The 15,660-nt window shown below is 38.9% G+C and overlaps 1 protein-coding gene across 1 annotated transcript in view; it reads right to left on the bottom strand.

Moving 5' to 3' along the window:
* The window catches only part of LOC127637949 (genetic suppressor element 1-like), a 67,077-nt gene that overhangs the window by 37,126 nt on the left and 14,291 nt on the right, over positions 1–15,660 (bottom strand). The window contains exon 2 of the mRNA XM_052119222.1: positions 10,929–11,126. Within this exon, the coding sequence (XP_051975182.1) occupies positions 10,929–11,124 (196 nt within the window). The 5' untranslated portion in view covers positions 11,125–11,126. The remainder of the gene's footprint in view (positions 1–10,928; positions 11,127–15,660) is intronic.

Here is a 15,660-nt window from a genome sequence, read left to right as displayed (position 1 = left end):
TAGATATTTATTCTGTAAATGTATTGCCATTGTATTTGATGTGCATGCCAAAGTGAAAGAAGAACAAAATAATCACTCATAGTGGATCAGTTTGATGTCGATACATACATAGCCAATACGTGTATGCCCAAGAAAGCTTTATACAATGTCAGATCATTCAAAGCTTTGTCAGACTATACTGCTTCTCTCTAACTGAATGCAACTGAATAGACTGTCTTTCAGTTTGAACTGATGTTTTGGCCTTCATTTAATGAGTGAAAAGTCTCTTCTCATAATGTATGCAGAATTAAAAGGGACAGTTCACCAAAAATTTTAATTAGAAAGAGTCAGAATAGAATAGCATAAAGGCAATGACAATTTATTATTATTTTTTATTTGAGTTTTTTCTCCCTTTTTCTTCCCAATTTGGAATGCCCAATTCCCAATGCACTCTAAATTCTCGTGGTGGCATAGTGTCACCAATCCAGGTGGCGGAGGATGAATCTCAGTTGCCTCCGTGTCTGAGACCATCAATTTGCGCATCTTATCACATGGCTTGTCATCCACTGCGGCATCCACGCACAACTCACCATGCACCCCACCGAGAGTGAACCACATTATAGCGACAACGAGGAGGTTACCCCATGTGACTCTACCCTCCCTAGCAACTGGGCCAATTTGGTTGCTTAGGAGATCTAGCTGGTGTCACTCAGCATGGCCTGAGATTGGAACTCATGAACTCCAGGGGTGGCAGTCAGCGTCTTTACTCGCTGAGCTACCCAGGCCCCTGGGAATGACAATTTATTAATGAAAAATAAAATTATAAAGTTTTGGTATAAGCCCCGTCTGATGATCTATTGAAAATTTTAGTGAAATGTCAAATCTTGCCGGGGAAGACGAGGAGCCTACCCCCCGTCAGACGAGGACTTGCTGGAAGTGGTGGGGAGGAGGCGGTTGCCACGTTGGCACCTGAAGACAGCAAAGTGGATGGCTGCTGGCAGACCTTTAAAGTGAGAGGTGAACAGTGATTGGTTAAAGAAAATTATGAATGAACGGATGACATGTACCACGCGAGTCTCCCTGACAGAACTACTGCTTACGCTTCTATTTCTGGTGTCATTTCAATGCAAAATCCATTTCATCGAGTCTTTAAATCCTACAATCATCAAAATGTGTAGATCTATGCTGAATTTGACATCACACTTAGAACAGTAGCTTTAAAAACTTGATCTAAGAACTTGCTGTTGTATGTAATGTGCAGTATCAGAAAAGGCACTGTGTGTGTTTATGTGTGTGTGTTGTTGTTGTTGTTTTGTTGTTGTTTTTTTACAATTACAGAGACAGATGGGTGGATAAATGTTGTGCCAGCCATCTGAAATGAGGCAAACCCATATGCAAATATTATTCAAATCTATTCACAATTTGCTGACAGGAACTACCACCCACCCACACACACACACACACACACACACACACACACACACACCACACGCTGAGCAAAGTATGGCAGTCCATATTACAAGAATGCATATGCCCAACATGCTCGTTTCCATCCCATAGCAAGAGTGCTTTCACACTCGGTTCGATTGCTTGGACCGAACCCGAGTTTGATTCCTCACCCCTCCCCCTGCCTCTGCTGGTCTCTGTACACTTTTTGGGTCCGAACTGCGGTCTGATTATGTCATCAATGTGAGTACAAGAGTTTCTTTCTTCATCAAAACAGAATTGAAGGTTTTTAGGATTTCATTTCAGGCCTCCTCCTTTAAACAATGCAAGTGAATGTCCAAAATGCATATTTAGGGTATATAAAAATGAACCACACGAATCTACATGACTAAAGTTAGTCTGAATGCAAACGATTGATTATATTTAGAAACAAAACAATACTTTAATTTTTTTTCAAATTTTTGTTAAAATGTTGATAAGCACTCATGAGAGGGATGATGCAAGCTCATTGGCAAGGTCACGCGTGGAGGAGGAGGCAGGAAGTGTGTCATCGTTTACAAGAGAAAGAGCTGTACAAAAGTATAATTGTCTTTGCTGTATATTTGTATTTGTATAAGTGTATTCAGAGGTGTAGTGATAAAAAAAGAGGTGGGTAAACTATAAATTCTGGTGGACCACGACGTGGTCACCCGGTAAGGTGGGCGACTGCCTACCGGTGTATGTGTATCCTGATGACATCGCTATAGGCTATCATTTCATGGTACTACCAAGGGTATCACTGGTTGTTCCCTCATCATAGGTCACACAATCACTATTTAATTCATACATTAATCTAAGTTCTTGTTAAAGAGACCCAAGAAGGAATAATATGGTTGAAATCTATAAAGTTTACTAAATGACAAAACAGAGAGAACAAAAATATTTAAGAGAGATAGAGAGGGAGACTTATATCCAGGGCTTCCAATGCAATGCACTTGTACATAATGATTAGGGATTTGGGATTATTTTCATAGTCGATTAATCTGTTGAATATTTTCTCGATTAATCAATTAGTTGTTTGGTCTATAATATGTCAGAACAATGTGGATCAGTGTTTCCCAAAAGCCCAGGAGGATGACGTCCTCAAATGTCTCGTTTTGTCCACAACTCAAAGATATTCAGTTTACTGTCACAGAGGAGAGAAGACACTAGAACATATTCACATTTAACAAGCTGGAATCAAAGAATTTTTTACTTTTGTCTTAAAAAATAACTCAACCCGACTAATTGATTATCAAATTTAGATAGTAATATAGTGCAGATTAACGGCAGAAGAATGAATCTGGTGCCACATATTTAAAAAAAAAAATGCCGGATATCCATTTTTACATGAGACGTTTGGGCTAGTGAGTGACGGATGAATCTTGATGCAGTCTGCTGCTTCCTGCTGATTGGTCAACACTGACAGTAATGCAGCCAGGGTTTCCCATATGTTCATTTATTTGTGGCGGCCCGCCACAATATCAACGCTGACCGCCACACATTGATTTTCGATTTATTTTGTATTTTTTACTAAGCCTATTTAAAATCGTATTTGATTGCAGAGAGCCAGTAGCGCATTCGCGCAGCACTAGGCTACCTCTCGCTCATCCCCTCTCTCTCTCTCTCTCTCTCTCACCCGTACCTCTCGCTCTCTCTCCGTCATGGAACACCACTGCATAAATCTGTCCAACACAGCACTGTCAGATATTACTTATTAGCCAGCATGCAAGGAGCCTAGCTAATATGGAGAGCTAAGTTATTGTTAGAATACAGCTGGATTTTTGAGGTCAGCACGCTGTATATAGCTGGTAGTAGTCAATATCGTGCACGCGCATGGGAAACACTGGCAGCAGCGCATTATGAAAGACTTCGTCTTAGGTTTAACAACCTATGAAACTAATAATGAACAATATGAAACTAAAACGACATAAGCTTAATTTAAAATGGCTTAGGAACTATCTATTTAGAGGTGGATAAACGCAATTTAGAGGTGGATAAACCCACTTTGGAGGTGGGTAAACGCTATTTCCGAATTTTGGGAGGTGCGTAAACGGCGTTTACGTGCGTTTAGCCTCCACTACATCCCTGAGTGTATTGTTCAAAATTGTCATTTGGTGTGTGTTTCCAAAATGCTTCAACCTTCAGAAACCCCAAAGAAAGGAAAAATATGAACTTTTCATCGATTGCCTATGCATGATCATGAGCGAATTAAGCTCTGGCTTATCGTGCTGAACCTGAATATCAGTACACCCCTACATTCTCTCAAATACTGGATGGCGTGCAGTGAACATTCTACCTCTGAGGATTTCAGAGCATCAAAAGTAACAAAAAAAAGAGTTGATATCTGAATTCATTGGCTGTACCCGTGCTGATTTTTCCAGCGAAATCTTTGTCATATAGCCTATATATTTCTATATAGTAGCTATAGTAACAAACAAAACATGATAACTGGTATGGTGCCATTTGATCCTTCTGGCCTCAGACGGCACTTTCAGTTTATTCATGGCAAACTAAAAAACACCTCTAAAATGCTGGGGTTCATTAATGGTGGAAAACCATTATGTTTGGTAATGCAGCTGGGACTAGGAGTGTTCTCACCAGCTGCCTTGCTAATTGTTTCCAACAGTAGGATTGCTATGGTCCAGTCATTGCAGCACAGGCTCTCTGCCTCTGTTGGCATTTACTACATGTGCACCACCATGTCTCCATAGATCTCTGCCTCCCTGAGACTTGTGATTGCGCTGCTGCAGCCTCCTCCATCTCCCTCAGTTCCTCATTGGTGTATTCAGGCTCATATAGGTAGGGTTGGGCGAAAAACTCCATCTCCTCTTCACTTCTAAAATCAAAATCCTCCGACATCGTGTTTGCAATTGTTTTGTACTGTTTTGGTTTATGAACGGAGCTTGGTCTGTGCAAGTTTCTCTTGTAAACAATGACATGCTTCCTGCCTCCTGCACGCGTGACCTTACCAACTTGTGTCATCCCTCTCATGAGCACGCATTACAGAGATGTACAGAAGTGAACATTTGTAGTTAAAAAGTATATAAGTATTGTTTTGTTTCTAAAAAATACTCAATCGTTTGGGTTCAGAAGAACTTTATTTGTCGACTGCACCCTAAATATGCATTTTGGACTATCAAAAAAATGTACATTCACTTGCATTGTTTGAAGGAGGAGGCCGGAAATGAAATACTAAAAAGAAATACTAAAACGATTTGATATGTTTGTGTTCATATCAGCAGCAAACCGTACGGGGTTTCACATGAACCGTACCCCAGACCACCTTTTCAAGCGGACCCGGGTGCGGTTCATGGGTGCGCACCCGGGTGTGTGCACATTATCCAAACGAACCGAACTTTGACGTCATTCCACCCCGGGTGCGCACCAAAAGTGCTAGTGTGAAAGCACCCTAATACCCTCATTCCAATTACTTATAATTATTATAGTAGATATGAAGGATGCTCAATACATTGTTGACCACATCAGTATTGGCCGATGTTAGCATTTTTTATAATTATTCAGCATTAGTTCAACATTGGTCTTATTAAGAAGATATTGGAAACAGATCATTTCAGGTCTTATTTTTTTACAATTTAAACTGTTCAAACTCTTTTCCAATGCCAAGTAACTAGAAAGTAATTATATATCTTTTATACTGTATTCATATTGCTGTTTAAAATGTTTATTTTTGCGATTTCATTCTGTGGCACAAAAATAACACAATTTAGCTTTAATTATATTAGTTAGTACTTGTAAGTAGTTTTTATAAGTAATGATATTTTGTTATTTGGAATATAATTTTTAGTTTTTTTATGTTTAAAATTGTTAACAGCTGTAATGGAACATGCAATGGAATGGAACTATTAACTGTGATGTCACAGTAATCCATGAGTGTGTGGAATGTTGAATGTGCATATTTCAGCCTATAAAAGGAGCTGAAACCTCCAGTTGCTTATCATTTGAATGCGTGCATGACCTGATAACTACAGCTGCCAGTATACGACATCTGACAAACTTGTGACATTGTCATACGAACAGTTTTCTAGACAGAGGATCAGCGATCAGCCAGGGCTTTTTTCCTGGTTGACCTGCTACCAGAAGTGACAGAAGACCTGCTTTTTCAATAGGGATGTGCAAAACTACCAATTTTAATAATCAACTAGTTGGTCGGTTGTTTGAATAACTAGTCAACCAATCAGTGTTAAGGATGATAACATATAGCATAATTAGGCTCCATAATGTTCATGTGACCCCGATCAGATGCCTTTTTGAGGGATACACGGATGCAAAGTGCAGCACTTTAACATGGCAACTAACAGATATTCAACAAATAAATAGGCTAAGTAACTATAAAAAGCAAGAAAAGTAAGAATTAAGAAATGCTCCAATATAGAGTGGCACAAAATCATGTCTGCACATACAGAATGAGAATGACGCACTTCAATGCAACCGGAGTGCTTCAGAGTGATCCTCCCTGCACATTCAAAAGTGCAGAACTGCAAGATAATATTGCAGTAATACATCTTGTTCACGACATCAAGCAGTTTAAACCTTTTTTATGGCAATTATTTCTTCAAGCAATGTCAGACAGAATCAGCAAAAAACTTTAATCTCTCCACAACACCTCAAAAATATGGGAACATTACTCACAGCAGAGGATTTAACGTCTCATAGTGATCATCTTGAAATGTATTGCTGATGTGGTGCTTTGCTGTAACAACAGCACATTAAAAGATCAAACCTAAAGCATTAAAAAGAAAAAACTTATTGTGAGGTGAGCTCAGATGTAACACCGGCTGACATCATCTTCAAAGAGGACTGGTAGGTGAACTCAGATGTGATGTCGCCTGACATCATTGTCATAGAAGATTGGGAGGTGAGCTCAGACATGAAATCTGCTGACGTCATCTTCAAAGAGGACTGGGAGGTGAGCTCAGACATGACGTCAGCTGACATCATCTTCAAAGAGGACTGGGAGGTGAGCGCAGACATGACGTCCGCAGACATCATCTTCAAAGAGGACTGGGAGGTGAGCTCAGACATGACGTCCGCAGACATCATCTTCAAAGAGGACTGGGAGGTGAGCTCAGACATGACGTCAGCTGAAATCATCTTTAAAGAGGACTGGGAGGTGAGCTCAGACATGACGTCAGCTGACATCATCTTCAAAGAGGACTGGGAGGTGAGCTCAGACATGACGTCAGCTGACATCATCTTCAAAGAGGACTGGGAGGTGAGCTCAGACATGACGTCAGCTGACATCATCTTCAAAGAGGATTGGGAGGTGAGCTCAGACATGACGTCAGCTGACATCATCTTCAAAGAGGACTGGGAGGTGAGCTCAGACATGACGTCAGCTGACATCATCTTCAAAGAGGACTGGGAGGTGAGCTCAGACATGACGTCAGCTGATACATCTTCAAAGAGGACTGGGAGGTGAGCTCAGACATGACGTCAGCTGATACATCTTCAAAGAGGACTGGGAGGTGAGTTCAGACATGACGTCAGCTGACATCATCTTCAGAGTGGACTGGGAGGTGAGCTCAGATGAAATGCCGGCTGGTGTCATCTTCAAAGAGGACTGGGAGATGAGCTCAGACATGACGTCAGCTGACATCATCTTCAAAGAGGACTGGTAGGTGAGCTCAGATTTGACGTTGGTTGACATAATCTTCAAAGAGGACTGGGAGGTGATCTCAGATGTGATATCGGCTGACATCAATGGTGAAGAAGACTGGAAGGTGAGCTCCAACATGACATCAGATCATGTCACCGTCAAAGAGGACAGGATGTTGGCTGATGTCATCATCAAAGAGGACTGGGAGATAAGTTCAGACTAGATGTCGGCTGATGCCATTGTCAAAAAGGACTGGGAAGAGAGCTCATACATGACGTTGGCTAATGTCATTGTCAAAGAGGACTGGGAGGTGAGCTCAGATGGGACATAAGCTGATGTCATCGTCAAAGAGAACTGGGAGGTGAGCTCAGATATGAAGTTGACTGATGTCATCGTCAAAGAGAACTGGGAGATGAGCTCAGATATGAAGTTGACTGATGTCATCATCAAAGAGGTCTGGGAGGAGAGCTCAGATGGGACATCGGCTGATGTTATTGTCAAAGAGGACTGGGAGGAAAGCTCAGACATGACAATGACTGATGTCATCGTCAAAGAGGATTTGGAGGAGAGCTCAGACAGGACATAGGCTGATGTCATCGTCAAAAAGCTCAGCTGCCGCTGTCGCATTGTCAAAGACAACAGGAGGTGAGCTTAGACCTGCCATTGATTTCCATAGATGGGACTTCGGCTGTTGCATTGTCAAAGATGACTGAGAGGTGAGCTCAGACCTGTCATCGCCAGAGGTGCCACTGCAGGTTAGCTCAGAAATTACACATCCTGTCCTATGCCCTAATAACCTGGTCTATAACCTGGAACATTTATTGACTTGAATCTACAGATTGACAGCTGCGTGATTGTCTGTCGGGTTAACCAGCATTCCTTTGATGAAGTCATGGTCTTCACCTTGTTATTTCTTCCACCCTGTTGGACACATGGTAGAGGGAGATTCCCCGGATGCTGCTGTCTTCTGGTCAGGTAAATGCAGCTGTGTTGATGCTTGAGTCCCATTAAGTCACCAACAACAAGATGACACAGCTCATTCAGATTACACCAACTAAGCTAATCATTCCACACTTCCAGTGTCTCCTACCCATAATCGAGGAGAAAGTGGATTCATGCCAGCAGCACAAGAGGAGACCACTTAGACACCCACATAGACTTCTGACCATTTTTAAAAGAAGAAAGTGAGAAGAACCATCCGGCCATCATATTCCAAGGCGATCCAGAAATTGGCCTCATAGCACTGGGCATCTCGGACCCCGAAAGTGTCTTACAGTAAAAGTGACCAGTCACCTGTGGAAGAAGATCCTTAGCAGATGGAAGATGACTCAGGCTCAGAAAGGCTCACAGTGGGATCAGTTGTGAGCAGTTGTGGCTCAGTTAGTGGAGCGGGTCGGCAGGGTTGGTGGTTCTAATCCCGGCCCACACGACTCCACATGGCGAAGTATCCTTGGGCAAGGCACTGAACCCCAAGTTGCTCCCAATGGCAGGTTAATACCTTGCATGGCAGCTCTGCCACCATTGGTGTATGAATGTGTGTGAATGGGTGAATGAGTCACAGTGTAAAGCGCTTTGAATACCGTTAAGGTTAAAAAGGCGCTATATAATTGCAGACCATTTACCATTCACCGTTCCATAAACTGGTCGGTCATCAGACTCTGGGCCCTGACACAGCTAAATGATGATGAGCAATCAGCTGTATCCTTGTGCATTGTGTGCAAAAACAAGTGCATTTACATTTTCTTTTTTGTATCACAGATTGCAGGTGTGTTCAACAAAAAAATATTTAGCTGCTTCTCTGGACTACATATGCAGCTTTGCAAATAAAATAAACATACAAGGTGCAGCAAAAACAAATGGTGCAAGTGTTTTTATGTGCTTTAAATAAACTAAACAATGGTAACATTAAATTGCTAATATTAAATGAATAATTATTTTCCAAAATATTAACTTCATTCAGATTTTTTTTTTAAATCTTTACTGGTTTTAATGGCATTACTGGCTTTGCTTGAATACAAAGTGTTAGAAACCATTATAACTGCAAATTGATTAACAACACATTGGTACAGACATTTGAAGGTAAATCTTTCACCGCTCTGAGAAATTATGTTTGTAAACAAAAACTATTATTGAAATATGGGGCAGTGTCAACTACAGTATGTTGCACCCGACAGCACATACTGTATTCTTGTGCCCCCAAGATCACAACCTATCCATTCATGTGCTGTATAATTACATTTTCTTTTAAATAAATCGTGTTATGCCTATAGAGTGGCATTTGGGTGCATGCTGGCCCTGGATGCATATGACCAAAATAACCACAAACTTGTGCATCTATAGACTTCCATTAGTTAATAAGTAAATAATGGTTTATAATCTGTTATTTAACAAAGCAGTCATAAATAAGACCCAATAAATGCATTGAAATAATGGCCCCATTTCCACCTGGTATTAAGATGAGTTTCAGGTGAACCAATCACATGTGGTAAGCCCTAAATACGGGTCTAAACAGGGTCTAAAACATTTTGAGCATGTGTCCACATCACATTTGAGGTGTAAACAGTAATCCATCCTGAATGCGTCTCTGCCACATGCAAAGCACCACCCCTCACCTGTCAATCAACTACTGTGCTAAAACAAGAGCTGAAACTTTGCTGTTTACCAGCAGCTTTAAAAGGAAATAACTGTCTGCTCTGAAAATTTTAAAAAGCAGATACATACACAATCACGAGAGCTTCACGGATATCTGATATCAAGATAGATGATAAGCACGAACACCTGAAGCTCCTTTAATACAAGTAATCCACTAAAATAATTAATAACTCTGCTTGACATATTGTGTTTGTGCTTAGATTGAATTTCAACTGCATCTGTGAAACAGTGTGCCTTTTTTTTGCACTTTCTTTGTCTTGTCTTTAATATCATGCAGTAACACACTAACATAGGGATTGAAATATGTCGTCATGAAACAGAGCCTCTCCCCTCCAATCTGAAAACAAGTAGTCACAGGAGACACATTTAAATGACCAGGTGTAAACAGCAATGTGTCTCACCTGACAACATGTGATCGGATAACCCGAGATGCATTTTAATACCAGGTGGAAACAGGGCCAATGGTATAGTGGGTGAGCTGTGTTCATTTCAATCTTGCTTTTTAAAAACCGGATCATTCTGGCGAGATCAGTTGTGGCTGCCGTACAAATCCATTTTCGGGTTACATTACGTGTGATAGCAGAGTAGCAATAAATACGCAATTGCCAAATGTTTGGAAGAATTGTTCATGTTCTTAATTAACACTAAAAAATGTGGGTCAAAATTAACCAATTCCTAAGACATCATTTTTACATTAAGTATTATTTTCATGGGAAATTCCAGGTATTCCACAATCCAGAGTTTTGACCAACATAACTGAGGTTAGATGTTCAAAGCAAGGGACAGTGGTCATATCACTTGGACCACTTCTTAGTGTGTTTGAACCTGCAAATTGTTCAGTATGCCTCACCACTCTGAACAACCAATATATAGCTACATAAAGTAATATAGCAATAGAGTACATCAAGTTAAAAAAAAAAAAACATTTGAAAATGTTAACATTTGATCCTTTTAAATTGCACTTGTTTGTGTGGGTAGGTTGTTGAGACATTTCATTCATTACCACCAAACATGGAAATTTCCCATATTACTGTTGTACAGGGTTTTATACACTGTCCCCAAAAGTGCTACTTAATTTTTAATGAGTGTGAAACTTCAGAATTGAATGAAAGATTTATCAACCATTTAAAAATGTAAATTATTAATAAAAGCATCATTACAGTTAATTTTCCTTGAAAAAATAGTTATAGAGGAGAGGAAAGGGAACACTCACCTCTTGGCTCTTCGGCTTGTTTGGCTAGTTTGCGGAGAGCTGCAGCGAATCCAGAGTGTGCTGACTGTGATGCCGGGCTTCCGTTGGCTACCATTGCTCCACTGATTGGGGAGGGAGTCAGGGGGCTTATAGTTGCCATGGCGCATGGTGTGGTTGAGATCATTCCTACTAATGAGGACTTTGGGTTATGGCTCATACCTACAGGAAGAGAAAGACAGATTCAAGACAAATTCAGTTTCTGTTCAAACTTGAATTGTGAGCCAACAGCTCTGTGTGCTCCCCAATGTGCTACATCTCTGAAACAGTAATAAAATATTTATTATTACATGGTAGTCTGGAATACTTAATTTTGATTGATCAATCATAGCATTCTGCATTCTGCATTCTTCCCAAACCCAGACCCAATGCAAAGTTATAAAACTGACTTGAGCTTGGACCTAACGTTTTGTCGGGTCAAGTTCAGTTTGGAATGGAATGGAGCTTTTAGACCATTTTAAATGGAAAACAAGACAAAAACACTTGATAACAACAGGATTGTTTTGCAGTGAATTTCTTTACTGAATTAAACTTAATAGAAAGTATTTTTTTTCCCTTTAATTCAGTGAATGTCATTTAGAGGTATTTTTAATGATGATTTTGTCCTCTTTATTGTTAGTAAGCATGTTTAATACAACCATTTAAGTTGGGGCACAAGCTAAATAATCGGTTAAGAGCTAATGATTAATCGCTGCAATAAAAGCCAAATAGTTGTTCTAATAATCATTACATGAACTGTTTCAAAAGAATAAACACAAGGCATAAACAATATGTGTGTTAACATGATTTTAGTGTGATAAACCATTTACTAGCCTTTTCTGTTTAAAGTTCTAGCCAATACTACAACTTCATTGCAATGACGATGTGACACAGAAAAACCTCTAAACCCTAAAATGACTGTAATAACAACTTATACAAGTTATAATAAGCTATAGTATAAACAACTTTACAAATCAAATAATTCACAATTTTTAACAGAACAATTCATGTGCGTTTACTAAATTATAAGCTTTACATTTCTGTCTTTAAACCCTCCAATAGTTGGCTCTATTCATTTCTAATTTTAAGTGCCTCACTGTAACCTTGTTTTTTGCTTGTTTTAAAGAATTTTCTTTTTTTTGTAGTAATCAACATTATGCCACAAATGCTGTCAGTTGAGCCTAACTTGTATTGAACCCGGAATATTCCTTAAACAGGTTTTGTTCAATTCAAATATATTATTTAATATGACGGAATCATCCTGTTAGCCAACAAAAGTCATTTTTAACCTTTTAAGCTCTGATTGGCATGCCGAGAAGAAAGTCTAAAGGCTTAGAAGCTCTACTTTACAGTGCATTTAGGCATTATGACAAAAACTGAACATGTGCTTTGAAATGTGAAGACAAATCAGAATTGCTCTGTTTTAATAATTTATTAATAATTTTGCTCAGTACGTATTATTGTAATCAGTAAAAACATCAAACTGATCAAATAGACATATGCCATATGTCATTGTTTTACTTACAGACAACACTATAGCGAGTAATAGCTAAGTATATGTCTTTGACATACATGTTACATGTAAACAGGTGTTGCTTATAAGCCGCATTTTAGCTTTTAACTGATGACTTCAGTTGACTTCATCGGAAATTATGTAGTAAGATGTTCAATCGTTTTATGATTCAGATTGCTGCAAAAGGTGGAAGTCATCCAAATATGGGCAGAGAGAATTGTTCACTCTAATTACATATGGCCACCAGGAGATGGTGCCAAATACATACAGACTCAATGACTCAAATGACACAGAAAAGAACTGAATGAGATCTCGTTACTCATGCTTTGGAGAGAGAGCATTCCTTTAGTTATAGTCTATAGTTTAAAGCCATTGTTGTATTTGGAAGTGTAATGACTTCTTATGTACAATTATTATGTTTCATTTGTTTGGAGATGCTTTTGGACACTAGGATAAATTATTTTTGTAATGCTATAACTCTTGATTGCTTTGTCATATCAACACAAAATTTTACTCAGTTGCAGGTGACATGATTGGAACAAAAAAAAAAAAGCAGTTTTTCGAGCTACCTTATTTACACCCTGATTTAAAAAATTTTTATTTTTTTGATTTTTCTGCTTTTTCATAGGCTGAGAGTCTCATAATTTATCATAATCTATATAATTAAATAATTTGAAATGTTTTCTTCAAAGTGATACTGAACAATTGATTTTATTTGCAGTTATAAGCCTTTCATTTTGGGCATGCCACTGAAACAGGAAATCTTTAAAAACACCTTCAGAGCTTTAAGGGTTATGGGTCAGAACAAGTAGAAAAAGCTCTTTAAGCTAATAACTGCACATATTTTTTGACTGAAAATCAATCTCACCAAACCAGTGGATGTTTTAAAGATGACCAGATGAGCATGGTGACCATGGACAGTGTGTCAGACGTAAAGTGTGCCTATAATAAAGACTGTTGGATGTAAAAAAACAAAAAAAACAATAAAACAACAACAAAAACTCTCTGCATAATTTATTTTCTTTGTGTAACTCTCTCTCTCTCTCTCTCTCTCTCTCTCTCTCTCTCTCTCTCTCACTCACTCACTTACACCTCCAGTTATCACTCACTGCCAGCACTTCTCACAAAAACAAACAAAAGCTTGCTTTATCATGATAAACTCTGCTTCACCTCTTGCCCTCCTGCTGAACCCAGCAAAACAATTAATAATGAACCTAGCACAGTTAGAAGATCTGGCAGAGACATCAGCCACAACTTCATTATGACTTACTGGAGCCTTACACATCCAAACACTCATAGAGAACATGTGCTCAGATAGCATGGTAATAGTTTTGGTGAACATATTAATCAGGATAACCTTAAATAGCGAAATCATAAAGCCCCATGGAAAGATAAAACTTTTGTAACTCATGATGAGAAACACTCTTGCTTAAATAGCGTTAAGTAAATGCAAAACCAAACATAAAGAACATGTATTTGAACGAACAGTTCCTATTTTACACTTCTCTTTCTATAAGACATTCTATAAAGCGTGTATCATGAAAGTATGCATATATAGCAATATAATACACATTGTAATGCATATAATATAATAAGGCATTTTCTTAGGATAATTTGGGTCAAAGTTGTGATCCATTATAAGAACACATGATGCATAACACACCACACTATGAATGAATGAACGGTACATTTATATAGCACTTTTCTGACACTACACACAAAGCGCTATACACAGTGAACAGGGGACTCTCCTCAACCACCACCAGTGTGCAGCATCCACCTGGATGATGTGACAGCAGCCATAGTGCACCAGTACGCTAACCATACACCACCTATTGGTGGAGAGGAGAGAGTGGAGTGATAGAGCAAATTAATGGCTGGGGATTAATAAGAGGCCATAATTGAGAAGGGCCAATGGGGGAATTTGGCCAGGACACCAGGGTTACACCCCTACTCTTTTCTAGACGTGTCCTGGGATTTTTAATGACCACAGAATATCAGGACCTCGGTTTAATGTCTCATCAAAAGGACAGTGCCTTTTTACAGTGTAGTGTCCCATCACAGGGTGAGCACCCCTTGCTGGACTTCCTAATACCTCTTCCAGCAACCTTACAATTGACCTTAAAACACATATCTTACTTTGTATGTAGGCTAAACATCTAAAACAGGCTAAACATCTATAACTGAATTACTTTATAGCTTTTTTATCAATAAATGAAGTCTTAAAGGGACAGTTCACCCAAAAATAAATTCTCTCATCATTTACTCACCCTCATGCCATCCCTGATGTGTATGACTTTCTATCTTTTGCTGAACTCAAAAAAATATATTTAGAAGAATATTTAAGCTCCGTAGGTACTCACAATAGTGAATGGGTACCAACATTTTGAAGCTACAAAAAGTACATAAATGTAGCATAAAACTAATCCATAAGATATTATCAGTATCTTCAGAATTGATTTTATAGGTGTGGGTGAGAACCAGATTCTTTTTTTAAGTCCTCCCTGCCCAGTAAGTAGCGATATGCACCAAGAATGCGAGTCGTCAAAAACAAAAGAAGAAGAATGTAAAAGTGAAAGTGAAGATTTATAGTTAAAATTGACTTAATAATTCACCTGTTTCTCACCCACACCTATCATATCACTTCTGAAGACATGGATTTAATTTATTAGATTAAAAAATGTAGGACTGTACTGATCCGGAACTGATTGTAAACTAATGCAATGTCATGTGAAGTCAACATGAAACAAGTGTGTGACTCATTTTACTTCTGTAATGTGAAGTATTGCCAACTGAAGAGGAATAATCAAGGAAACAATGTAGGATGAAGGAAAAAAAAATATCCTCTCTATATGATCTCTATTTGAAAAGTGTTTTTTATTACATTTTTAATAAAACAAAAATGTGTCCATTCATAACATGCCCACATGATTCATGTGCAATAAGACTAGGAGTATGTGCTATATTATATCACTATAATGCATTTTATACATGCGACACAGAAGTGTCACCCACAATCCTCATATACAGGATAATAAACAAGTGCATCCTGGTAATTTAAGCATATTGGCATCAAAAGAATCGCCATATGTGTTGCTTGCATATCCTGTTAAGGGCTTATCAATCAAACCATTATATCAGGTGCTCGAGATACAGCTGTCTCCCTTTCGCTCATTTACTTGCTACAAACACACCTCTGTCTTT

This window comes from Xyrauchen texanus, chromosome 46, assembly GCF_025860055.1.
Source record: "Xyrauchen texanus isolate HMW12.3.18 chromosome 46, RBS_HiC_50CHRs, whole genome shotgun sequence".
In the NCBI taxonomy this organism is placed as follows: domain Eukaryota; kingdom Metazoa; phylum Chordata; class Actinopteri; order Cypriniformes; family Catostomidae; genus Xyrauchen; species Xyrauchen texanus.
The sequence above is the reverse complement of the archived record's forward strand: the minus strand, read 5'-3'. Positions and strand labels throughout refer to the sequence as shown.